At 40.1% G+C, this 27,461-nt stretch overlaps 1 protein-coding gene across 1 annotated transcript in view; it reads left to right on the forward strand.

The window, feature by feature from the left end:
* The window catches only part of UBR4 (ubiquitin protein ligase E3 component n-recognin 4), a 146,560-nt gene that overhangs the window by 70,606 nt on the left and 48,493 nt on the right, over nucleotides 1–27,461 (forward strand). The window contains 18 exon segments of the mRNA XM_037828357.1: nucleotides 46–262; nucleotides 2,759–2,822; nucleotides 3,253–3,387; nucleotides 4,422–4,596; nucleotides 5,460–5,600; nucleotides 6,488–6,609; nucleotides 7,276–7,387; nucleotides 9,033–9,163; nucleotides 9,284–9,461; nucleotides 9,911–10,015; nucleotides 11,570–11,707; nucleotides 12,566–12,740; nucleotides 18,801–18,897; nucleotides 19,556–19,663; nucleotides 22,396–22,512; nucleotides 23,447–23,656; nucleotides 25,521–25,670; nucleotides 26,917–27,144. Coding sequence (XP_037684285.1) covers nucleotides 46–262; nucleotides 2,759–2,822; nucleotides 3,253–3,387; nucleotides 4,422–4,596; nucleotides 5,460–5,600; nucleotides 6,488–6,609; nucleotides 7,276–7,387; nucleotides 9,033–9,163; nucleotides 9,284–9,461; nucleotides 9,911–10,015; nucleotides 11,570–11,707; nucleotides 12,566–12,740; nucleotides 18,801–18,897; nucleotides 19,556–19,663; nucleotides 22,396–22,512; nucleotides 23,447–23,656; nucleotides 25,521–25,670; nucleotides 26,917–27,144 — 2,603 coding nt within the window.

A 27,461-nucleotide genomic window follows, 5' to 3' on the forward strand; every position in this document is an offset into this window, starting at 1 on the left:
CCCTTTAGAGCATGTGCTTCCTAAAGGCCCTCTTGCTTATTGCAGTTGGGGCCTCGGTGGATCCAGCAGGCGTCACCATGATAGATGCTGTAAAGATTTATGGCAAGACTAAGGAGCAGTTTGGCTGGCCTGATGAGCCCCCAGAAGAATTCCCTTCTGCCTCCGTCAGCAACATTTGCCCTTCAAACCTGACCCAGGGCAATGGCTCTGGAGATAGTGACTCAGCTGCCCCTGCTTCCACCAGTGGAACTGTCCTGGAGAGGTACCAGCCCTGGCACGGGTTGCCTTCAGTTCTCACCATTTTTCGCTCTCGCTACAGAACCTCCTTTGTCTAAAGAGAGTCCGTCTTTGAGGAGCTGTCCCAAGTCTAGCCTGTGCTCTTCTGGTTTCTACACCTCTGGCATCTCCTACTGTACCGGGGCATCTTTCAGGGTTCTTCAGAGAAACAGAGCCAATAGGATATTTATGTGTGTGTATATGTATATTAAGAGATTTGTTTTAGGAGTTGGGACACAAGATTGTGGGGGCTGGGAAGTTAGAGATTTGTAGGGCAGGCTAGAAACTTAGGTGTGAGTTGTAGTCTTGAGTCTGAAATCTGTAGGGCAGGCTGGCAGCTAGAAACTGAGATATAGGAGTTGATGCTGTAGTTTTGAGGTAGAATTCCTTCTTTCCCAGGAAACCTCAGTTTTTGCTCTTCAGGTTTTCAACTAATTGGACCAGGTCTACCCACCTTATTGAAGGTAATCTCCTTTACTTAAAGTCAACTGACTGTAGATGTTAACCACATCTACAAAATACCTTCAGGGCAATATCGAGACTAGTGTTTGACCAAACTGCTGGGTACCATAGCCTAACCAAGTTGACACAGAAGTAACTATCACAACTGGGAATACTCGAAAACCATGCTCATGGCCCTCTGACTCCAGAGTCTCTCTGTCCTGGGGCTCCTGTTCCTTTTTTAACTCTCAGGTATCCTGTAGAGTAGCCAGAGCCTGCAGACTGGAAGGTGCTTAAGCCGATATTATAGATTAGGATCCAGTCTTGCTGAGATAAATTATAGGGAAAATCCTCCCTTCCATTCTGATCTCGTCATCTTCTCATCTTTCTCTGCAGTAGCTACTTAGGTGGTAATAACAATGCTAGCAGGGGGCTGTCTGTTGCGTATTGGAGTAGAGTTCAGAGTCTCCTTAAAACTCCCTACAGTGGCATTCCTAAACATTGTGCTTGGCTTCTTTGTGCTAGGTAGCTGCTGGTTTGCCATGATAGATGAAATAATTGATGATGTAAGATGTCGAGTTTCTTACATTAGAAGTCTTAAGAGTCACCTTGCTTGGAATCACTGTCTCCCAGTAGGAGCCTTCTGCCCCCCTCCCCCTTTTCTTTCTTTCCTTCTTTCTTTCTTCCTCCCACCCTCCTTTCCTCCTTCCCTTCTTTTCTTCCTTCCTTTTTTCCACCTACCCTATTCATTATATAGTTTGCTTATGATGTATATCCAGGTTTCTCTGAGCTTCACATTTTTTTTCCTTTTTTTTTCTTTGCTTCTCCCCCAAGTTCTGAAACTGAGTCCCTAACCAAGCTGGACCGGTTAGTATGCCCTCTTTCTTTCCTCTGCACGAGTGAGTGTGTGTCAGGGAGCAATGTAATCAATGGTGTGGCTTTGCATTGATTCTGCTTCTGTTTAAGAGTCTTCTTGCTTCTTTCTGTTCTGGTCATTGCATGGCTGCAGAGCTATCCATGTGTAAAATGGAATATATGGAGGACTGTAAGTGCACTCTTGGTGTTGGCTGCTTCCGACTCTCTTAGCTCTCTCTTCTTACTCCATTCTTCTCTTTCTCCTCTCTCTCTACAGTGGATTGGGGTGGGGTGGGGTGGGGTGGGGTGGGGAAGGAGGAACAAACAAAAAAAAGCATACCATCTGATATGAACCAGAGCGCTTGCTATGTCCAATTTTGTTTTATGCCACAGTTCCCTTTCCCTAGTTCTTTACTGTCTTCCTCTACCCCTTTACCCTTTTCTCTCCAGCTCCCTTCTCAGTATTTTTCTTTCTCTGTCCAGAGCTTCAGCTGTTAGGTGTTGGTGTTTTTATTATGGCACATTAAGCTCAAAGGAGTAAGCCCTGGGGAACATGTTACCTTGGTACCCTTAAGTACTTGGGTTTCCTAGTCCTTCCCTAAGGGAAAGTTGCACAGTTTTCTAAAGGTGCTTTGCACTATCCCTTGAATGTTGACAGTTGGCATGCACCAAAAAATACAGTTCGTTCTTTCTACCACACTTAAGAGACTCACAGGAAATGCCTTTGTCTATTTTCTTGGAGGTGTAAGTAAAAATAACCTTAACCTTCCCAGTCTAAGAAGATGGCTTTAACCTTTCCCTTTGTATATCCCTTTGCCCACTAATCTATGGGCATTTCGGCTTTGGGTCCCATTGCATCAAGACTCTTAAGTCAGTCTCAGTGATCCCTGCCACAGGCAGCAGAAGGACACACATTTATCTTCTTTGAGAAAGAACAGCCCTGTCTTTGAGTTGCAGATTATGAACATGGCCTCAGGTTGATCTCTGAGCAGGAGCCAGGTTTCTCCTGGCTTGTAACACAAGGAAACATATGCATGGTGCCTGTGGCAGGTCTTATTGTGCTTTGATTTTGTATTTGGCATTTGTTAGCTTTCCCCAAGGTACTCAGGACTATAGTTTGCATAGGCTAAAGCACAAGGCAGAGAGGAGGGTTGTTGTACTCAAGCCAGCTTTTCTGTCTCCTTAGGCTGGTTGTGAGTTCTTTAGAAGCCTTGGAAAGCTGCTTTGCTGTTGGCCCAATCATCGAGAAGGCAAGTTACTTTTTCAAAGCATGTGGGAGCTTTCTGAAGAGGCAGGATGTCATTGGAGTTATCAGAGGCCCTGAGGCCTTGTATCTAAAGATTTATAGCATGATCTTGATTTGCAAAGAAGCTCCATAGAAGTCTTCAGCATAAGTCCTTATGTCCTTCTTTTGGGGGACCATAGTAAGAGCTTCTCATAGAATAGGATGAGTGCTAGTAAAAGAACACTATACTGGAGTCATGAGCTTGGATTCAGTTTTTTCACCTGTATTGTACAAGGGTTATAATTTCTGAAGTCTTTTTTTTTAGCTATTTGCCGTCCATGAAGTATAACCTAGCCTTGGTGCATATGAGGGAAGAAAGGAAGGCCAGAGTGTATACAGTTTATTCTGCATTGATTTGGTGGGATTAGTGATAACCCTTCTGTCTTCTGCATCAGGAGAGAAATAAGAATGCAGCCCAGGAGCTGGCCACTTTGTTGCTGTCCCTGCCAGCACCTGCCAGTGTCCAGCAGCAGTCCAAGAGCCTTCTGGCTAGCCTGCACACCAGCCGCTCAGCCTATCACAGCCACAAGGTAATCGTTCCCTCTCAGGGATGCCTTTTGTAGAAATGGAAGTTGTGATACTGACAGGGAATCAAGTAAGTTCATTTCTCAAATTTGTAAAGCAAGGGCAAAGGGAATTTAAGTGGAAAAAGGATAACATTGAGGTTATACTCCCACAGTCTAAATTTCTCCTAAGAAATTAGTGAATACCACTCAGAACTGAGGATAAGTCAGCTAATGGGCCACTGGTTTGCACTTTTATTTTTGTTGCTTTAACAGAATCAGAAAGACTTTTCTATAAGACTTAAGAAAAAGAGGGAGGCACATTTGAATGTGCAGCTTCTTATTAGAAAATAATTAGGTAAGGGAATCACTCAGGAGATAGGACTGCTGGTGTTTTCACACCTCCAGCATTTGTACAACCCTAAAGGTATACTTATTTGTGAGGAAATTGCTGAGTGGTTGTTGGAGAGCCTCTGAGAGGGTAAACTGGAGAGAGAGAGGGTCTCTACTCTAAAAGTAAGAAGCAGCTGAAGGAGACAAGTTGGGCCAGTTACATAGATGGAAATGCAGGCAGTTCTGACTATGAGGGAGAAGGGCTCTGGGGGGAGCTGCCAGTCCAGATGACTTGGTTAGCCTTTGTGCCTCCAACCAGAGAACTGAGAAGTGTGAATTTAGCCTGCTGAGCTTCTCAAGGAAAGGCAGTTGCAGAAACATAACCTTTGCGTAATATGAACTTGTAAAGAAATGACTCTTCTGTGGGGAAGAAATCCTGGAGTTACAGTTCTGGAGAATTTGGTGGTTTCTAGTGTTTCTATTATACTTTGATACTGATTTCATGACTTTTGATTTTTAATGCCTTTAGTATTCTATGTATTAAGATGTCTGACTGTATTGTGCTGCTTTGAAGATTTGTTCCAGGTTGCTGGTGGCAAGTAACCCGTTCTCTTGAGAAGAGATAACAGTTCTGACACCCTGCCAGCCACTGAAGTAGAACTCTGCTCTTTGCTCTAGTACCCAGTCTTTGCTTTTGGTTGATCCTCTGTGTTCTTGTTGTTTTATAGGATCAGGCCTTGCTGAGCAAAGCCGTGCAGTGTCTCAATGCATCCAGCAAAGAAGGCAAGGATTTGGACCCTGAGGTGTTCCAGAGGCTGGTGATCACAGCTCGCTCCATTGCCATTATGCGCCCTAACAACCTTGTCCACTTCACGGAGTCTAAGCTGCCCCAGATGGAAACAGGTGAACTTGGCCTTTGTGGCTGTGATCTGAAATCTGCTTAATACACTTCCTTACCTTTTGTCCTCTTATTGTTCTTACTGGCCTCTGATTGATTTCATGCTTCAAGAGACAGGGATTTTATCCCCTGATCTTTATACCTTGTAGGGCTTTTGATGTTAAGATTGTACCATTTTAAATAAATATCCTTGTCAGCATTTAACCCTTTGATTATCTTTGAATTTGTTTAGTGTTCTGAAGTTACTGGTTTCTCTAATCTCCAGGGTAAAGCTAAGATTGGGCCCTGGTTGCTTTAAAGTAATAGAATCATGTCTTTTGCTTTCATGCTGTTCTTTTGCCAGTATTTTACTGATAAGGGTAGTGGCCTTTCTTAGTTCTTGATTTCATTTCCTCATCTGTCCTCAAACTTATTGGGTACCAAACTTGTTTTGCCATTATCAAATATAGTTTATTGAATACAGTTTATTGATGCCTTTGCAATTGTGTTATTTACATGCTCCCATATGCTGTCATGATCCTGTTCCTCCTATTCTATAATCCAAGAATTGTTTTAGAAGAATCTCAGATGTTCACCTAATTTTTAGAAATTGAACAGTCAGAATTTATCTCTCAGTCTGCTATAAAGATCCTGAACTCCCTCCCCCTTCTATTTAATTCTAACATAAAATGTTTTCTTTGATATTCCTTTCCCAGACTGTTTTTTTCCTAGATGTGCGTGCTGGAGTCTAGGGATAGTTGGCATATTGATTGGGTCCCCACTTGAAACTCCCTCCCCAGGCAAGCTTCCTTGACCTGAGTTAACCTTAAAATAAATTAAATTCCATTTCAGATTTACCGTCGTTAATACTCTCCTTTCTCCTGCTTAGAAGGAGTGGATGAGGGGAAAGAACCTCAGAAGCAGTTGGATGGAGATTGCTGTAGTTTCATCACCCAGTTGGTTAACCACTTCTGGAAACTCCATGCGTCTAAACCCAAGAATGCCTTTTTGGCACCTGCCTGCCTGCCAGGTATCAAGTTAAAATGGATATTTGCATCTTAATATATAGTCACACCTGATATCATCCATTAGCCTTCATCATCCATTTCTTCCAAAATTAATAATTAGGAAATAGAAGTCTCTGAGATCAGTACATTGTTCTGATATAGTAATTTGATAGTGTGGCAGAGGAGTGGCATTTTCTTATACCTTGTCTCTTCATCTGGTGTTGAATGTTTCACATAAAGAGGCACTTTTATATGTATCTTTTGTGATGTTTATAATTTTTAAAAATCTTTGGAAGCTTGCTTCGAGGTCAATTCAGAAGATAAAGGTTAAGCATTGGCTTTGAAAATTATTTTATTTCCAAGCTACTGCTACCTTTTGCATCTAATGTCTTACACTGATATGGAAAGTTTAGGTGGAAGAGTAAGAACCTGAATAGCGATATGGAAAACTGCAGGGACCCCTGTTTGCCATATGTATTTGGAGGTTGTGTAGACAATAATCCTAAAAGGCATGTTGAGGTTATGTTTTATCATCTAAGGTTTGGTGGTGGTAGTGACATTTAGAAGAGTCTGCCTTCCTCTTCGCACTTCTCTGCCCTGTCTTTTGATATCCGTAGAGGGTGAACAACTACTTAGTTCTGTGGTGCAGGACACCTGAAAATGCTCTTGAGCCCAGTTTGGAAGATTAGGAGACTGTTAATAAAACAAATTACAAATAATGCTGACAAACTACATTCTGTTTGTGTGTAGTTGGTTTGTTTGGTTGCATTGCTGTGTGTATGTGTGTGTGTGCCTTTTTTTGTTAGCCTGGCCTTCATGTGAGAATAACAATTTGTACTTTTGCTTCAGTTTCGAAAGCAGTTAGAAGTTTTTCCACTAAATTTTCATCTAATGTTTTTCTCCTCTTTAGGACTAACTCATATTGAAGCTACCGTCAATGCCCTGGTAGATATTATCCATGGCTACTGTACTTGTGAGCTGGACTGTATTAACACAGCATCCAAGATCTACATGCAGATGCTATTGTGTCCTGTACGTAGCATCACAATCCCAGATGTCACTTATCAGCCTAAGAATGTCTGGAGAAAATTTTTTTGTAGTTTGCTAAGCTGATGAAATGGACTGAAAGGAAGGTGATGGGAATTAATAGTTTTGAATATCTATAAAAGCTTTAATATCTTACCCATTCCATGGAAGAGAAAGGTTTGAAAAGGGGTTGGACTTCGTCTTTCTTGTTCAGTACTGAATCCGCAAGAAATAGAATGATGCTTGCTGCATAGTTAGTGCTTAGTACGTATTAATTAAATGAGTGCATGAACGAATGAGAAAGTACATACAAATTTGTATTTCTGGTGACCCTGTCACAGAAGCTAAGTGTTAGAAGTATTGAGGTGGGCACTGGGAACCTCACCCTCTGATGAAAAGCCAAAATCCATTTGTAGAGAGCCAAAGTGACTTTAGGATCAATTGACCTGCTAGTCTATTACCAGGAACTGAAAGAAAAGAATGTATTGAACGGGTTTTGTATATGCCATGTCCAGAAATGGGGATTAAATGCTGAACTTGGTCAGCTGGGTTGCAGGTAAGAGTAGATAGGTCTTCCACTTGCATGTCAGTGAGCAAGAAAGGAAAGTGTTTTATAGACAGTTTTATGAATAACATAATACCTAAGCATGACAACTTCCTTTTAAACCTCAGGATCCTGCTGTGAGCTTCTCTTGTAAACAAGCTCTAATTCGAGTCCTAAGGCCCCGGAACAAAAGGAGACATGTGACATTGCCCTCCTCCCCTCGAAGCAACACTCCAATGGGTAATGTGAGGTCTGGGTTTAGGTTTTTGGTCGTGTGTGTGTGTGTGTGTGTGTGTGTTGGGAAGTGGGGAAGGGGAGATACATTTTAGGAAATGTTGCTTATGTTGACCAAGGTCCTGGATACTTTTTACCTATTTTTTCCCCTACTTTTTTCCAGTAAAGAATTTAAGGTGGCGTATAGTAGTGCATATAGTAGGTACGATAAAAATAGGGAAAATCAAGGCCATGGGAAAGTAAAGGGAATAAAAAAATAATAAAGTCTAGTATAAAGAAATACACAGAAAATCTACATCACGAGGTCCTATGTTGTTGTTAAGTAAAGATCTTATGTTTGGCTAAAAGCTTCCTCAGAGCCATAGTAAAAATAAAGTAAAAACAGTTATGAAAATCAGAGTGACCAAAGATAAAAATCATAGCTGTTTTTAAGGGTCCATTTTGTTACCCTAGGGTGGTGACAGTAAGTTCAGTAACAAATTTTGTGGTGCTTTCCGTTATGATATACTTGGGAACAAGTCAAGGGCAGTATTTACATTTTAGTAAAATCATGGGACACGTACAAGGTGTCTAAACAATAGCATTATCTATATGTAACTCTGGTTACTTGTTTGATTCAGAAGCAGCTCTATCCAGTAGAAATATAATGCAAGTCACATAATTTTTTGTTTTCTAGTAGCCACATTATAAAAAGGAAAAAGAGACAGATGAAATTAATTTATTTATTAATGAAATATTTTACATTTCTTTTTTCATAGTAAGTCTTTGAAATCCAGACTATATTTTACATTAATGGCACATCTCAATTTGGACTAGTCACATTTTAAGTGCTCAGTAGTCACATGTGACTGGTGGCTACTGTATGGGACAACACAGGTCTAGAGGAACACATGCAACTTCATGCTCTCCTCACAATCTTCCTTGAATATTATTTATTTTATCTAAGCTTTTGATGAGCTAGGTAATGGTTTCTGGCTCTTTTCTCTGGCAAGAACCGAGAGTACAGGTAGTTGGTTTCCATCAAGTGGAAGATGAGGTTTCCATCCTCTTCTGACAATTAGGAGTCTAACTTGGAATTCTTAATAGAAAGCCTCCCCACCTTCACGCAGAAGTGGGCCCAGGCAGGACCTGTAGTGGTGTCCTCAGTTTCCTTTCGATGTTTTTACATTCCAATTCTGGTTCTTCTCGTAATGCTTATGTAGTGTGGAAGTCCCACTGGCTATTATTTTGGGAAGAAGGAGTGAGATAACATTTCAAGCTGTTATATGACAGATGACAGATAATTATCTCACTTGTATTATTTTCCCTGTCTTACCCAAGGTTTCATGAGAATTGGTAGGAACTTGTGGGGCCTATTGGTCTTAAATTTCTTTGCTTTGTGAACAGTTCTTTTGGAATCTGAGGTTTTCATTTCTTTATCTCTTTCCATGGGGGGCAAGCTATCACTCCAACCCTCTCTTCCCAAATTCTGCTAGGTCCTGGAAGCAAGAGATCAAAGCCAGACATAGCACCCGTGAGTTTTTACCTCTAAAGCACAGAGTGCTAGCTAGAAGCTTGTCATGTGTTTTTGTTGCCATGGGACGTATCATACCTTATGCCCAAAGGAGGAAAGAGCAAGCTCCTTCAGGTGACTGGGGTTTCTTTGACTCAGGAGACAAGGATGATGATGACGATGATGATGCAGATGAGAAAATGCAGTCATCAGGGATTCCGAATGGTGGTCACATCCGTCAGGAAAGCCAGGAACAGAGTGAGGTGGACCATGGAGATTTTGAGATGGTGGTGAGTCTGGCAGCAGGAGAGGGGAGGAGGAGCTTCAGAACTCTCCTCTAGCTCTTATTTTTAGTGAACTTCCAAAAGCTTCCATTTACCATGGACACTGACAGAGCTTTCTCTCTGCAGTCTGAGTCGATGGTCCTGGAGACAGCTGAAAATGTCAACAATGGCAACCCCTCTCCCCTGGAGGCCCTGCTGGCAGGCGCAGAGGGCTTCCCCCCAATGCTGGACATCCCGCCTGATGCAGATGACGAGACCATGGTTGAACTAGCCATTGCCCTGAGCCTGCAGCAGGACCAACAAGGTAGAAGGCTATGCCAGGAATAAAGTGGCCCATTGGCCTTGCACAGAAACAAGGTTTAGCAGTTAACTGATATCCAGCTGACTTAGCTTGTCCCCAGATGTGGGGAGAGGTTGATCTGGGTGAGAGCTGTTCAGAGATACAGGTGGAGAGTGAGAGGGTTTGTGGTGGGATTTCCCGTCTGGGAGCCAGTCTCATGGTTTCTGTCAGTTTGGTCTTGTGCAATTGCTTAGATTCCTCCAGCGTGTGTCCTGCCTGAGCAGAAGGAGGCATCCCACCATCTCTGTAACCAAATTTGGTGGGTGGACAGCTGTGGCTGTTTATTAACTTCCTCTAGGCCAGAGGGGGTCACATGCTGGTGTTTAGAGCTCCTGAGGGCAGCAGGCGGCCAAAGCAGTGTTGCGGATGGGGACTGGAGGGGATGTTGTGCTCACTCTCCACTTGTTTCCCAGGCAGCAGCAGCAGTGCCCTGGGCCTGCAGAGCCTGGGACTGTCCGGCCAGGCACCCAGCTCTTCCTCTCTGGACGCAGGAACCCTCTCTGACACCACAGCATCAGGTAACTGTCCACAGCAAGGAGCACAGCTCAGGGCCCCAGGTCCCTAAAGCCTTGTTTCCAATGCTGTGAGAGTGTATTGGGCAGCTGCTTTGACAGGCCATTCTGGACTTCCTGCTTCTGCCTCTCCTTTAGAAACATGGGTGTGGAAGGCATAGCGATCAAGCTTGGCAAAGGTGCTCATGGCTCTGCTTCCTTACACATTGCATGCTGCCTGGCTTCAGCTAATTCCTTGAGGAAAGGCCACGGGAGCAACTTACAGGTTGATCAGCTGTAGGACTTAAAATGAGGACTTTCAGGATTCTTGCTAGAGTTCTGACATTTTAGACAATATTAAAAGGGAAGCAAGAAATAGAGATCATATCTATTAACTTTTTTTCCTTCGTTTACAAGTAAAAGTGAAGCTGCAAGAAGCTGGGTTATGCTTCAGAATACTTGCTCAGTGTGGCCAACAGTCAGGGATCCATGAGCTTGGGAGGTAGAGTTTTTGAGGAAAATTAAAATTCATAGGAAATCTTTAAACCCCGATTTGTCTTTACTTTCTTTCCTAATCTGATGAGAAAAAAAGTATTTATTGAATAGAGAATTGAACCCCTTAGAGGAGTAGGAATACCTAATTAAAACATTGGACAGTCAAGCCATGTATAATTTAAGGGTTTTTAACAGTTTTTCAAACAGATAATTCTCTGTGTTTGTATCTTCTTCTTCTTCTTTTTTTTTTTTATTCTTTTGGGAATTTTATCCAGGATAGATAAGGAAGGGAGAAATTGGCTGTTCCCTCTCACCTGCTGCCATGGCTTGTTGCTTTTCTTAGGTCTCTTTAGTTGCTGTCATTTCAGGCTTTGAGGTTGCCGTTGTATTGTGTAAATTGTGTTCCTCCTATGCTCTGTGGCTATCCTGGCTTTCCTCCCCCATGTATCTCATCCAGCATTTTCCTCCTGTCTCAGCTCAGCCCTGATCCTGGATGCTGTGGCTGTCTCTGGGGAATTTCCTTGCTTCATTATTAGCATCTGATGAGGATAATTTAGGAAGCGTGAAATTTTCCAATGAGCTCCCCTCTGGACCACCTGATTAAAAGCCAAACAGGGTTGATTCAAGAGCTCACAGTAGATGATTTCCCAACATAAGTATAAATTGACTGATTACAAATCTCATTAATATTCAGAGTTCTATGCTTTGAATGATAATGTTTAGTTTCTAATCTCTCAGCAAGTGTCAGTAACACCTAGACAATGATGACCATGAAGCATTTTAGCTAGAAAACTTAGCATCCATTTCACAGAGTCTTATTGAATCTCTGCACTGTTCTACTTGCACTGTAATGTAACAGCGAAGGAAATGTCCAGTGAACTGGGTGTTCACTTCTGTCTAAGTACTGTTTGCAATGCACTGTGTATAGTGTTTGTTCCTGTTAGTGATTAACCAGCACAGCAAATCTTTCCATTTTTCTTTGATGACAGATTATATAAACTGCATTGTGTCCTCTGCACTAGGTGGTTTGATTCTTTTACCCCAAGGAGGGGTTTTTACTTGTAACAGCTCTTGTTACTCTCTCAGCTCCAGCCTCAGACGATGAGGGCAGCACAGCAGCGACTGATGGTTCCACCCTTCGGACCTCTCCTGCTGACCATGGTGGTAGTGTGGGCTCGGAGAGCGGGGGAAGTGCTGTGGACTCAGTGGCTGGCGAGCACAGTGGTAATGTGGCTGGGGGTGCTGGTCTCCTTGTGCAGAGAGGGTGGGGATGAAATAGGCATTACTGTCTGGGTCCTGAGATTGGTGTCAGCAAAGAGGACTTTAGGAGAATAATTAAAAATCTTATATCCCTTTGTGGAATTCATTTGACCTCAACTCTGGTTTGTTCAGTGTTCAATGATGATAGTTTAAGCCCAGTGGGGTTAATATTGAAATGTTTTACGGGAGCTTTTAATGATCTGTTAATGGAAGAAAGTAGTGACATCCACAAATTCCAAATCATGATTAATCTTAAACAGTTATGGTGTGACTTTGATACCCATCATCCTGTGATTTTTGCTCCCTGTCTATCAAGGGAAGATATTTTGGGGCAATCTTATTGTTAATGATATGATGTGTGAACATAACATGCCATCCCCACAGTTATCCTTGCCCTAGTAAGGTGGGGCTCTAGAATGAGGAAGCATACAAAGTCATTTTGGTCTGACCTTATAAGTCTATCTGTGATTAAAATTGGATATGAAAAATCTTTATGGAGAGTAGCTGATAATTTCTAGATTCCCTTGTCAGTAATGTAAGTTTCCTCTGGAATATGAGTTGGAAATCTATCAGCTGCTGAAGTTAAGATTGTTCTTGTAGGTAGATCTTATATACCGTAGGATGGCCAGCTCGCTCCCATGAGCGCAGTTTAGGATAGTGCTGTGTGCCAAGATAATGAATTTAGTCCTCACTTAGTTTCATATAGAAGAAAAAAATGTTTTAATGCCTCTTGTTACCTTTGCACTATTGGTGATTTCAGAATGCACTGGGTTCTATCATGCTTTGGGAGTTGATTTGTGTGTCTTAACTATTTCCCTGTAGTATCTGGGCGGAGCAGTGCTTATGGTGATGCTACAGCTGAGGGGCATCCAGCTGGTCCAGGAAGTGTCAGCTCAAGTACAGGTGCCATCAGCACCACCACTGGACACCAGGAAGGAGATGGCTCAGAGGGAGAAGGAGAAGGGGAAGCAGAAGGAGATGTCCACACTAGCAACAGGTGAAGACCTCATCATTCATAGTCAAGAGGCTTTTCTGTTGGAAACTGTTTCAAGAATAGGATGATTGATCAGTTGTAGTAGTTGGAGTGGTGATAACAGTGTATCACTTTTGATGTATAAAGATAACAAACTGATGAGAAAGTTTAAAATCTTAGGAGGTTTTTTAGATCTGTCTTCTTTGTCCTAATTAGAATTGTGTCAAATCAATTGCAGAGAAACTAGATGATATTTTTTAAAGGCTCCCCTAAATCCCTTAGTATCTGTAAAGGATACTTGCCATAAAAACATGTATCCTCCTTACTTAAGTCATTACCCATAAACTCATTATGTAACATCCCCTTTATAAATGGCACTGTTCTAGGTTCCAAGTAATAGTTATTGAGAAATATTAGAAATAGCTCCTTGTTCAGCATGTTTATAAGGTAAATGAAAAATAAGACAGAGCAATTATCTGTTTATGTCTAGAAATACCAATGGTTTGGCATTTGGCAAAATGAAAATCATCTATAAAATTCTAATCCACCCCCATCCCGCACCCCCAATAAATTGTATTGGTGTTTGATAGTGGATTGGTGGAATGAATGTATTCTTAACCAAGAGGTAACTAGAGAAATAGAATAGGAGGAGGAAAAACCTAAGAATAACACTTACAGATGTAAAGTCTGTTGGATCCATTGAGGCCAGCAGTTATCACATTAAATGTAGAAATGATGAAGCAGAATTTTGAACTGAATGTTTTCTATCAGAAAAACAAACAAACAAAATAACAAACCCTGGAGCAGTTAGGCACCAGACATTTTAAGAGGGCATCAGTCAGTGTCTCCAACATCCCCTGTACTATATTGCTTCAACATGAATCAGTTGTGACATCTCTGGATAAAGATAACCTCTGGCTCTGTTAACTGTTGACATTGTGATAGAGTTTATTTTCTTATTTCTTAAAATAAGGGGATTTTCTACTTAAACTTTTTTTTTTCCCCTCTTAATTTGATTTGTAGCTTACTTCCATTGTGTACAGATAATGTGGTCTCTGTGATTTCTGGTTTTTAAACTTACTGTTTTTAAAATTTTAAATCCAGTCTGCCTTTATCTTTTAATTGAAACAATGAATTTATATATAACTGACGTTAATTACTGATTTGAATTTATGTCTGCCATTTACTTTGTGCTTCTTATTTGTTCTGCTTGTTTCTGTGCATCTTTTTCTCTCCTTTGCAGCCTTCTTTTGGGTTTATTTGCTTTTTTCCATTTCTTTTTCTTCCAACTCTATAAGTCTGGAGATTATTCATTCTGTTTCTAATCCTTCAGTTGGTTATACTATTCATTTCAACATGCATATTTAACTTATCCAAAACTGAATTTAACTAATAGCTGTACCTTCTTCCTGAGTAATATGAGGACATTAGAAGACTTTGCCCTTTCTTATCAGTTTAAATGTTTTAATTTTTGTATATTTTAATTATTTTTTAGTCTTTTTAAAGCCCTCAAAATGTATTTTGTTATTTCATATAGTTCACATAGTCATTGTTTAGTTTTATTCACATGTTTACTATTTTCTGCAACATTTCCTTGTGCGTCTCAGATCAGACCTTCCATCTAGTACCATTTTTCTTCATGAAACAAGTCTAAAATTTAGATTTCCTTTAAGGAGTCTGTTGGGTACAAATCTTAGATTTTGTTAATCTGAAAATGTCTTTTATTATCTCTTATTTTGTGGAAGTATTTTTGATGGGTATAAAATTTTGTGTTGGCACTTGTTCCCCCCAACAAATTAAAGATGGTTTTCCATTGTTTTCTGTCTTTTATTATGGCCAGTGAGGAAAAACCTGTTGTAACTGCTCCTTTGAAGGGAATGTCTTTTTTGCTGCTTTTCAGATCTTTATTTTGTGACCTTTTTTTTTGTAGTTTTACTAGGATCTAAGATGGATTTCTTCACATTTGTCCTGCTTAGTAGACTATTGGATTCTTGAATGTGTGGGTTAGTATCTTATATTAGTTCTGGAAAATTCTCATTCATTAATCTCTTCACATACTGCTTCTGCTTCATTTTCTGTTGTTTTTCTTTCTGGAACTTGAATTAAATATGTGTTAGACTATCATATTTTCTTCTTCATGTATCTTAGTATCTCTTATATTTATTTATCTTTTTGGGTTTTTTGTTGTTGTTGTTTTTGTTCCCTGTGTTTAATTATTTATAGTTCTTGAAATCTATCTGTGTAGCATCAAAAAATGCCAAACACCTAGGAATAAGTATGAAAGATGTTTAAGACTTCTACACTGGAAATCACAAAACCTGATTGAGAGAAACTAACGAAGACCTAAACAAATGAACATGCCATGTTTATAGTTAAGTGTCATTATTATAAAGATGACAATTGTCTTCAAAGTGATATAGATTGAATATAAACCCAGTAACAAAGACCAGCAGGTTGTAAAAAATTGACAAGCTGTTACCAAGATTTATTTGGAAATGTAAGGTGCTAAGATTAGCCAGGCAACCCTGAAGAAGATTCACAAAGTTGGAGGGCTTTATATCACTATAGCTATTATAAAACTGTGGTAATTAAGAGAGTGGGATATTGGCGCAAGGTTAGACATGCTTAATGGAACTGACCAGAATTCATATACAGAGCCACACATCATAGTCACCTGACTTATGACAAAGGGGTGACACTTATGTACAGTGGGAGAAAGGATGGTCTTTTCAATAAGTGGTAATGTGTCTGTTGGAAAGCCATATAGAATAAACTGAATCTTGACATTTATCTTATACCATATGCAATCTGTTGCACTGTATAGACAAAGATCTTCATATCTTGGGGTTGGCAAAGATTTCTTAAATAGGACACATTGACTGTAAAGAAAAAATATATAAACATTCTTGGCAGCTATTTCTTTTTTTTTCTTCTTCTTCTTCTTCTTCTCTTCTCATTGTTAAAACTTGAATCACCTGATTTTTCATTGGAGGCTTCTGGGTTGGGGAAGAATGATGTGGGGTGAAGTGGTTTATTTCTCTTTTCTTTAACATTGACGTTACAGCTTTCTGTAGTTGTTCTATGAGGCTCTCATAGAAGACCCTCCCTACTTGGGCGGATCCTGGGCTTTGTTTCCTATTCCTAATGCTTTGCAAGTTCCTAGCAAGTAGATCTGACCTTAAGTCTTCAAATGCCCTAAAATCAATCTCAGGGCTCTCCTTACCTCTCTGGCTCTCTGGATTTCTAGTTTCATCCAGTCTCTGCCCTAATAATTTCTTAATTGCTAGTAAGCCCATTATTGCTTTTATTTTGATCTGCTATCTGGCAACCTTTCTAAATTCACTTATTAATTCTAATTATACAATCTGTTGGATTTTCTGCATACACAATCTTGTCATCTGAAAATAGTGAAGTTTAATTTTTTTCTGTCCAATCTTTATACTTTTAAATTTCCTGTTCTTGCCTTATTGCATTGTTTGGGCCTCCAGTGCAATGTTGAAAGAAGTGGTGGTGGACATCCTTATTCCCAAACACAGGGAGAGTATTACCATTAAGTGTGATGTTAGCTGGAGAGTTTTTAAAATAGATAATCATTATCAAATTAATGAAGTTCTGTACCTAGTTGCTGATTTTTATTTTGAATGGGTTGTGAAATTTTCCAGTTGCTTTCGTTGCATCCATTGAGTTGATTATATGGGTTTTCTTCTTTATTCTATTTAATGTCATGAATTCCATTGATTGATTTTTCTATTATTAAACCTTGTGACAACACTTGCTAATGATACATTATCCTTTATATCAGTGGATTTGATTTGCTAATATTTTCTTTAAGCCTGTAATTTTCCTTCTTTGAAGTAGTCTTTGTCAGAGATTGGTATTCATGTTATTGTGGCCCCATAAAATAAATCAGGGCGTGTTTCCCTTTTCTCTATTCTCTGGTAGAATTTGTGTCAGATTGGTATTTCTTCCATAAATTCTTGGAAGTATTCATCATTTGAGTTGTCTGGGTCTGGACCTGAATTTTTAAAGATTGCTTTTAATTAATTCTTTAAGTGATATAGAATGTGTCAAGTTTGGTATGTTGTATTTTTCAGTGAATTTGTTCATTTTATTTAAGTTGTCAAATTTATTGACGAAAAGTTGTTCATAATATTTTTTTATCATTCTTTTAATGTCTGTAATGATGTACCTTTTTTGTGCTCATTTAGAAAAATCATTCTTGCTACGGGTTATTTATCTTTACAAAGTACCAGTTTTCGGCTTCAATTTTTCTCTCTTGTATGTCTGATTTCTATTCCAGTTCCACTCTTTACTATTTCCTTCCTTCTGCTTACTAACTTATTTTTTGGGGGTTTAATTTTCTGTTTTTTTCCTGGCTTCTTGAGATAGAAGCTTAAACCATTGATTTTAAACTTTTCTTCTTTCCTAGTACATATTTAAAGCTATATATTTTCCTCTAAGACTCCCTTTAAACCCTGCTTTGGTTGCAGCCTACATATTTTGATAGGTTGTGTTTTCATTACTGTTCAGTTCCATACATTTTCTAAATTCTGTTGTAATTTAGTCAGTCTTTGATTCATGGGATATTTAGAAATATGTTGCTAAATTTTCAAATATTCAGGGGTTTCCTAGTTGTCTTACAGTTATTGATTTGTGATTTTATTTCACTACTATGTGATTTCAGTCCTTTGAAATTTGTTGAGACTCATCATTACTTCTAAAATGATGTTTTAATATTTTCTTAGGGTTTTTAGTTATTTTTATGAGGTGGGTCAATTTAGAAAACTTAGCCCTATTATTGACAATGGAAGTCTCTAGTGGTTTTAAGTCAACTTTTTTTCATGGATAACTTAGTTGAACCATTGTTAGGTAAGTTACTGTTTTAAATAGTATAAAACGGTTATTTTTATTTTAAGTCACCAAAGAAAAGGAAATTATAATTTTTGATACAGCATTTAATTTTTTTGTTAAATTTCAAGAGTACCATTTAAAAGTCTGTAAAGCCAATATTCTGGCATGATCTTGGTCCAGGTCTACACTGCTTTCCTCACCTGCACTGCCTCCCATTCCTGAGCACTTTCCACTCATATGTAGATCCTACACACCTTGTGTAATTCATGCTTAGGCTTTTATGTGTTACTGTATTCTGAAGAACAGTTAGCCCATTCTTTCAAGTTCTTTTTTCAGAAAGATCATTTATTATTCAAGTAAAACCCTGTACTTCATGCAAAATGTTATTATTTTGAAATTGTGCTGGGTACCTGCTAGGATATATAATAACATGAAAATCACACATTAAAAAAAAAGAATAGGCTTATGGCTTTTTGCTAACAGTCTCTCGGGTAATTGAGGTGAGAATTGTTTACTAACTAAGAGAGTTAATCCATTAATTCCTTCAGCAACTGCACTTTTATAATATGTATAAGATTTTGTTGGGTAAGACTGCCAGTCAGAGGAACACAATACTGAAGGCTGGCTGTGTATCTGAAGATGAATGTTAGGTAGGGGCCGACTGTGAATATTTGGGGAAACACAGGGTCCAGTATGAAAAGGGTGGTGTTGAAATTGAATTTTATACTAGGGGAAAAAATGGACTAGGTTTAAGAGGGTAAAGCAGTGACTGGCCTTCGTAAGGGCTTGAGAAGCATGAAAAAGAAAGGGTTGGGTTATTCTGCAACTGAATGATACAGTATCTGTAGATTGAGGAATTCCAGAAAACAACATCCAGAGGCAGAATAAGGCCATGTATTAGAAAAAGCTGCAGAGCTCATAATTGAAGGATTGGTTTTGATACTGAGAGTATCTAGGATCTGATTGCTTAGGAAATATTTTTCACTTTTCTGTGGTAGGTTTTCTTCCAGTACCATCAAAATGTAGTTTGGAATAATCTTGCTCTCTTAGAGTGAGATTTTTCCTGTGTTGCTGGTTCCAAACAGGCATATAACTTAACATGTTTCTTAATGCTAGCATTGTTCCCAAGCAACAGGCTCCTTGTTTACCTTGGTTGCAGGAGGCAAGAACTATCATCAGTTGGTTAGTGTTTGCGTACTAGCTTATGTTGATGTATTTTCCTTGGCTTTTTAGGCTGCACATGGTCCGTCTGATGCTGTTGGAGAGACTACTGCAGGCCTTGCCCCAGTTACGAAATGTTGGAGGTGTCCGGGCCATCCCATACATGCAGGTATCCCTCAGTTCACCTGAGTCCATCACATTATAGTTGGACAATCTTTGAGCATACGCATATCTCTCCTCCACAGGATCCCATAAAGCGTTGTTTGGTGTTAGATTATAGAATAGTAGAATACAATTTCAAACTGCAAGTCACAGCCCTTCATTTTATAGATGAGAAGGCTGAGGATCAGCAAATTTAAGGAAGAATGCCAGGGTCACCAGCTAGTTAATGATAGAGCCAGGAGCAAAATTTTTACCTGTTCCTGAGATTCTTAGTCTATAGTGTCTTTATGTGTAAGTATTATAGTATTGTCTGATAACTCTTCTTCCACTAGCTGCTTTCCTCTTAGGCAAAATTGTTCTTTAATTCATAGCACACTACCCTATTTAAAGCCACTTTGGTGGGATATGATGTAGGTTGGTCAATTATTTTCGAAAACTATTTGTAAAACATTTTCTGTGATGTTTTGTGACTTACACCAAAATTTCACTCTTCTGACTTAGGACACTTACGCTTCAAATAACCTAGAAATTAAAACCTTTTAACAGATTGCAGTTGTGATTGACAGGGAAGTCAAGAAGATGGGGATTTCTTCTGAAACATCCTGTGTTTAGAGTTGTCCTTTAGGAAACTAGCTTTCATGTTTTATGTCTCTGTTGATTTCCAGGTTATTTTGATGCTCACTACAGATCTGGATGGAGAAGATGAGAAGGATAAGGGGGCCCTGGATAACCTACTGTCTCAGCTTATTGCTGAACTGGGAATGGATAAAAAGGTAAAAATTTGAGAGTCAAACTGTGTGATAAGCAAGGATTGATTGAGATGATTTCTCAGTTTGTCATTCCTCTCTTGGAGTATTTTTACCTACTTAGAGAAATTTACCTAATTTTGGGCGTAATCATTCACTGAGTACTTCAGTTTTATTGATTCAACAAAAATCTATTCAGTGCCTACTTTGGCCCAGACATACTTTTGGGTCCTGGATGTAAATGGGAAACAAGACAAAGTCCCTGCCCTCATGGATATTTTGTAGCTCCATGGGATGCAAACATTAAATTAGTTATTTGTATCTTCTTTTTTAATTAAAAAAAAGATTTTATTAGAGAAGCAGTGGGTTTACAGAACAATCATGCATAAAAAACCAGGATTCCCGTATATCTCCCCACCACCAACACTTGCGTTGGTGTGGAAAGGTTGTTGCAATTGATGATAGCACTTTTTTTGTATTCTATTATTTTTTTAACCATAGTTACATTTGTTATAACTGATGAAAGATTATTAAAGTAGTTCTGTTAATTATTATCCACATTTTATGTAGGGTATTTTCCCCATATTCACAACCTATTATTTTTTTTTTTCATGCATGTCTTTATTGTATTACTCATCTATGCATACACTGGATAAAGGGGGCATCAGTCACAAGGTTTTTACATCACACATTCACAAGCTAAAAGCTATATAGTTATACAGTCAAGGGTACTGGATTACAATTCAACGATTTCAGGCATTTCCTTCTGGCTATTCTAATACACTAGAAACAAAAGAAATATCTATATGATGAGTCAGTAGTCATAATCATTTGTTAAACCCTAATTTCTCAATTATAACTCCTTTCTCTCATTTGATCATTCTCTCAATCTTCAGAGATATCTAGGCAAAGATCATTCTAACTTCTTCATGCTGAAACGGAGTATCGACATCCTGGGGTAGAGGAATGAAACTGGTAGATGTTCTTGGATAGACTGGTACCTCTGGGTTTCAGGGCTTATCTGGCATAGGAGCCATCTGGAGGCTTTAAGTTCCTGAAAACATAAACTTAATAGGTAAAACTTTTTAAGAGTCTTAGAGCTCAGGGTATTCTTTAGGTTTTCAGTAATACCGTTGGTTGACCCAGAATGACTCTTGACTCTATTTGAAATCTCCTAGCCACTGAAACTTTATTTTGTTTCATTTCTTTCTCCTTTTGTTAAAAAGACATTGTCAGTTCCACAATGCCAGGGCCAGGCTCATCCCTGGGAGTCATATCCCTCATTGCCAGGGAGACTTACACTCCTGGGAGTCATGTCTCAAGTAGCAGGGGGTGGGTAGTGAATTTATTTGCAGAGTTTGGCTTAGAGAGAGAGGCCATGTCTCAGCAACAAAAGAGGTTATCTGGGGGTGATGCTTGTGCATAATTATAAGTAGGCTTAGCTTTGCCATTACAGAAATTAAGTTTCATAAGGGCAAGCCTCAAGTTTGAGGGCTTGGCTGATTAAACTGGGAGTCCCTATTGCTTCAGAGGATATCAGAATTCCCCAGGTGGGGAATTCCCTCAAGGGACTTTGCAAAAATATTTTTTTATTTTCTGCTCCAAGTATTCGGAATGTATCAGGGTATTACAATAACCTGTACAGGATAACAAGATCTCGTTCCCTATTCTAGGTTCCATGTAATTATGTTGTTTAAATAAACTGACCAAACAGGTTAAATAAAGTAGTATGCTAGAGAAAATTTAAATTTTAGACAAAATAAATATCTCTCTCTTTGGTCTCACACAGAAGTTGAAGTTTTAAAATATAGTCAGTATCATCCTTTACCCTGTATTCTGATTTACCTTAGTCCTAGCCAGATCAGCTTCATTCATATCTCTTACTGAAGTCTGATCTCTTTTTCACCTCTTTAACAGTTGCTGTATGGAGTAATGCTGACTTTCAGAACTGCAGAACTCTGACTCTGAGTCTCAGGTGTCACACAGATAATCAAAGTTCCAGGGAACTACCAGGTTATACACAAAGAGCACATCATCTCAGAATTTAGAGATGACAGTTAAAACTCCTGAATAAATGTGACTGTTGTAAGAGCTTATATCTGGGAACCTTTACAGTGAGCCTTAGTGAACATTCTGTACTCCTTAATCATCAATTGTCCAATCTTTGTCCATTTTCTGTATCCTGATAACCTGTGCTCTCAAATTTAATTCTGAATTTGCTCATTAGAGTTCGTTTTATTAGTGAGACCATACAATTTTTGTTTCTGGCTTATTTCACTCAACTTAATGTCCTCAAGGTTCATTCACCTCATTGCATACCTCGCGACTTCCTTTCTACAGCTGCACAATATTCCATCGTATGTATATGCGACAGTTCGCCTTTCCGCTTATCAGTCGATGTACCCTTGGACCACCTCCATCCGTTGGCAATCATGAATAATGCCGCATAAACACCAGGGTGCAAATGTCTATTTGTGTCCCTGCTTTCGTATCTTCCGAGTATATACCTAATAGCTGAATTGCAGGATCATATGGCAACCTTTTACTTAGCCTCGTGTGACTTATTTGTATCTTAATACAACCTCCTAAGTGTATCAGCCCCTTGGTTACTCAGGTATGTCCATGGATTCATTGGAGCTGGTTCTGTCTCTGAGCTAATCTGAGGAGTATTTAGGGCTGATATGCTTGAGGGAATCTTGTTCATGGGGTGCCTCAAGCTTAAAGTAAATGGAGGCTTCTGGGCTTCTCTCTGTCTGCAGGATGTCTCCAAGAAGAATGAACGTAGCGCCCTGAATGAAGTCCATCTGGTAGTAATGAGACTCCTGAGTGTCTTCATGTCCCGGACCAAATCTGGATCCAAGTCTTCTATATGTGAGGTATCTTTGCTTTCAGTTTTATGGGTTTTGGGAAAATTAAGAGGATTGTCTGTTGGTGATACAGCAGAGGGCAGAGGTGATTAGTTTTCTGCTGGAACAAGGTCATTGTTGCCTGAAAAGAATAAAATTCTAAGCTGGCACCTCTTCAAGAGCAGAGCTTCTACCTTTTTTAGAATCTCTTCCAAGTCCTGATCTTTTCCACGATCCTGGTGATGGAGGGGTTAAAGGGTTTGGAAATTCTGTTACTGAAAAGCTGTGGACTGTTCTGCAAGGCACAGAGTGGCTAAGAGGATTCTCCTACTATATGTGGCTATAAGGTATGGTAATAAAGCAGAGAGAAAGCAGTGTGTATGTGGTGGAAAGGAGATTAACACAAAGCAGAGAAGGTAGAAATTGAGGCTGAACTGCATCCAATCTTAATGAGCTTATGAGCTGTGGGGTTTGCTGGGATTTGCAAGGCTCTCCTAATAGTTTTATTTACAGTAGCTTTTATCCTACTTTTTTATTCATGTAATCACTCACTCCCATCTCCTTTGGACATCTGGTTCTATGGAGGAACCCTTACCAGGAGGGTGGGGTTGCTAAGAGCCTAGAGTGGAACGTTTTCTCTTTCCTTTTTGAAATAGGCTTCTTTCTAGTTGCCCAAGGAAGGAGAGAAAACCCAATCCCCCCAGAGGGAAAGGTTATCTAATTCTTGCCTCCCTGGCCCATGGCACATGTGTGTAGGGAGATTAGAGTTGTTTTCTCTCACCATGTGGTTGTTTAGAAGAGTTGGGAAAATGTTTATGCAAGTTGGGAAGTTTTTAACTCGAGACTAACTCAATTCTATAACAGTCGATTCTGGATTCTAAGACTCACCTGGATTTCACACAGCTTTTACAAACCATGCTTTCCTTCTCTGTTATTCTAGTGTGTTTTTTCCCCTCTCTTCCAGTCGTCTTCCCTCATCTCCAGTGCCACAGCAGCAGCCCTACTGAGCTCGGGGGCTGTGGATTATTGTCTGCATGTGCTCAAGTCATTGTTGGAGTATTGGAAGAGCCAACAGAATGATGAGGAGCCTGTGGCTACCAGTCAGCTGCTGAAACCGCACACGACTTCTTCCCCACCCGACATGAGCCCGTTCTTTCTCCGCCAGTATGTGAAGGTGAGGTCTTTCCCTGGCCAAAGAGCTGCTCCTGGCCCTCACCCAAAGCACTCTCCTCCTTACTATTAGTGAGTAAATCTGAAGGAGCTAAGGATGAGGTGCTGTAGGATGAAGCCAGCAGTTTTTGGTGAGTTTTATTCTCAGTATGATTTAAGAAATGACCACTTCTCCCAACCTTCTACCAGGATTCTGATTCTTGTCCCTTTTTGTTACCCAAGGAATTGAATGAAATTAGATAGTCCTCTCATTTCACATGCAGTTCCTTAGAAAAAGATGAGAATGTATGTACAAGGTGATGTTGTCAGTGGTGGATCATGTCCTCACGTGTATGTCACATATTCCCCCTGCTGTCCTGAGAGGCCCTTTAACACGTTAGTGAAGAAAATGGGCTTTCTGGTCAGATGAGTCTGGGAACAAGTCCCATCCAGGGTAGCCACTTACCAGCAATGAAGCTTGGGGTTCTGTCTAACTTGGTAAACTTCTGTTTCTACACCTAGAAAATGAAGATGCATATAGTATCTGCTTTGTAGGATTGTTAAGAGCATCAAATGAGGTGATCCTTGTAAAGGACTTAGCATAGTGCCTAGCACATACCAGAGCTCAGTAAATGTTGTTATTACTGCCACTTCAACATCCTTTGAGTCCACATAGTGAAATTAGGTGGGTTAGACTAGCTGGGCTTCTTACTACCTACTCAGAACTGCTTTGAATAACATAGGAATATAAGTTGCCTAAAATGTGAATCTGATCATGCCCTTCTCTTGTTTTATACCCTTTTTGTGATTTTTCCAAAGCTTTTTGGCCAAAATGTTCTTTGAGGATCCAGCTACCTACTTAATTCCCTAGCTTTATTACCTACAGTACCCCTTCCTGTGGCCCTACCTATCTCTTTATTTCCCTGCATGTGGCATGTTGTCTTTGTACACACTGTCCCTTCTGAAATTCTTCCCTTTCCTCTGCATCCCTTTCTTCTCCCATCTAGCTAAACTCCTGGTCCTTCTTCAAGACCCAGCTTAAGCACTGGATCCTTGGGAAAACCTTCCCTAACGTACACACTTCTCCACTAACACTAACTGATTGTGATTGTTCTCAGGACGCCATGTACCTACACTCAGAATCACTGATAACACATGTCTGCTTTCCTCCTCAAACTGTCAGCAAAGGCATATTTTATTCTTGAGAAGCCCATTGCTGGGCGTAGAATGGCTAAATAACTAGTGATTAATTATACGAAAACATTGTGCCCCCAAATTCTTGCAGATTCTTCCTGTGGGGCCACACTGCTTGCATGATAGCTATTGTTTCCACAGTCCTCAAATCTCCCAGTACCCTGCCTCTTTTGTGAGGTGAAACATGAAACTTGGCTTAGTTTGGTGATCTTGACCCCTTTGGTTTACTTAAATATTTCTTGCTTATTGTGGAAAAATTTGGTTTTACAAGATGGAATAACTTTCTCATGGAAAAGTCAGAAATCCTTACCCACTATTGTTTTGTCGTTTTTTTGTTTGTTTTTGGTATGTTTTTTTGTTTGTTTGTTTTTGTTTTTGACATTCTAGATCTAGTTTCTGTGTAAGAGTATAGTCGACCCAATATCAAAAACCACAGGGTGAAGTGTTAGAACTTTTAAGAGTAGTGATTCCTGTCTCCAGCGTAACCTTTGCATGTAATTAAATTGCTCCTAGGAGCCTGAGGCCTTGCTGGATTTGTGAACTAAACTGTCAGTTGTTGATGGCTCCAAGTTTGCAAGGCACCATTTACCGACTCCAACATATGTTATGCCTAGTGGGCAATAAGTAAGCTTTTTTCCTAGTTGTGATCAAAGAAAATTGGCAGTTATGGGTTCTCACACAAATTCTTTTCCCAGGGTCATGCTGCTGATGTGTTTGAGGCCTATACTCAGCTTTTAACAGAGATGGTACTGCGGCTTCCATACCAAATCAAAAAGATCGCTGACACCAATTCTCGAATCCCACCTCCTGTCTTTGACCATTCATGGTTTTACTTTCTCTCAGAGGTAAGTGAAGGTCCCAAGCATGTGCCAATCAAGGAGGGGGCACATCCGCTGAGAGTCCCTTGCAGTCCCCCTCCTTCCTATTTCTCATTCAGTATTTCCCCTAGCAGAGTTCTTCCCACTCATTTAGGTAGTGGTCCTGCCTTTCTAGAATAGTATACAGTGAAACTGTGTAAGATGCGTATGAAAGCAAGCCATCTGCTTTAAATTCTGATTCTGTATGTTTAACTTCCCCCATATGTAATAATAATAGGCAAGTTTAATAATTTGGGGCTCTGTCAGGAGAACAGTAACTACCCTAGATATCTTAACAGAAAGATTTTAATATACGGAATTGGTTAAATAGGTACTGGAGAACCAAAAAGACAAAAAGGAAGAATTGTGGTAACACAGAATTCGTAACTATTATCAGCAGCTACCAGCAGCCCTATGCCTGAAGAGGAGAGGCCAGGTGGTTGTGGGACTTAGATCTCTGAGGAGGGGCTGCCGCTGGGACCTCAGGAGCTCCGAGGGGACACGATATGGCTGATTCTGTTACAGTGGCTTGTACTTACATGGTGGGAATACTGAAAGAAGCTGATGATTATACCCAACTGTGGCTGTTGGGGCAAAGGCTGTTGTTAGGATGGTAGGCACACAGAAGGGATCACATCCCTTCTTCCTCCTGCCTTCCGGATTCCCTCTAACATTCCCTATTGGTGAACCTAAGAAGGAGCCAGCTGGCAAAGAAGGAACGCACTTAGCATAGTTCAGGACTGAGCATCACACAGGAAAATATGGCAGGGTGGCTTTGGAACCAAGAGACAATAGCTTAATAACTAGCATAGCAAACATGAGATTGACTATGGGAAGAATAATTTGTTAGCAAACCCCAAATGACCATTTCCAGTTGAGTAGCCATACCAACACAACCTCTTCCCTAGCTCTTTTACCTGAAAAAGAGATTGTGAATGTTTCTTTCCTTTTAGCTTCACTTCAGGTCACTTGGAATGGATGCTGGCTTCCCTGTAGAGTCTGAAGTACTCAAGAAAGACGAGCATGAATGTTGCTATTTTGTCCTCTGATTCCTCTCTTTCTACTTCTTTCTCTGGATCCTTTTCAGAAAGACTAAGTTCACCAGAGGCTGGCTTAGGTGGGAGGAAGTAGTAACAGTTCATAAAGTAACAGTTCATTAAATCTCCGGGTGGAAGAGCCGTGTTTAATATACAGCCCCAAGTTGTTTACTCTTTATTCCATTTTCCCCCTAAAGTATCTGATGATCCAACAAACTCCATTTGTGCGACGTCAAGTCCGCAAACTTCTGCTCTTCATCTGTGGATCAAAGGAGAAGTACCGTCAGCTCCGGGATTTGCACACCCTCGACTCCCACGTGCGTGGGATCAAGAAGCTGCTAGAGGAACAGGGGATATTCCTCCGGGCAAGTGTGGTTACAGCCAGCTCAGGCTCCGCCTTGCAGTATGACACACTCATCAGCCTGGTACGAGGGCTGGGAAATAGTAGGGCAGGGAGAGGGCATGTGATGAGACTCAGCCAAGTAGGTGACAGGTTGGAGCAATACAGGGGTTTGGAATATCTAGAGATTGTCATGGCCAGAGTAGGGATCAGGATTAATCCATCATACCTGTTTGGGCACTGTTCCACTTGCCTTTAGGGTCTGGCATTTCCCCAGTACCACTTCCACCCCTACTTGATAGTGGTTTCTCCATTATGAGATGAAGTGGCTTGAGCTTCTTCCCAGTGTCATTTGCAGCAGTTCATATGGACAGGATTACCCAAAATTTGTGTGCTTCTGAT

The sequence above is a fragment of the Choloepus didactylus genome, chromosome 2, assembly GCF_015220235.1.
Source record: "Choloepus didactylus isolate mChoDid1 chromosome 2, mChoDid1.pri, whole genome shotgun sequence".
In the NCBI taxonomy this organism is placed as follows: Eukaryota; Metazoa; Chordata; class Mammalia; order Pilosa; family Megalonychidae; genus Choloepus; species Choloepus didactylus.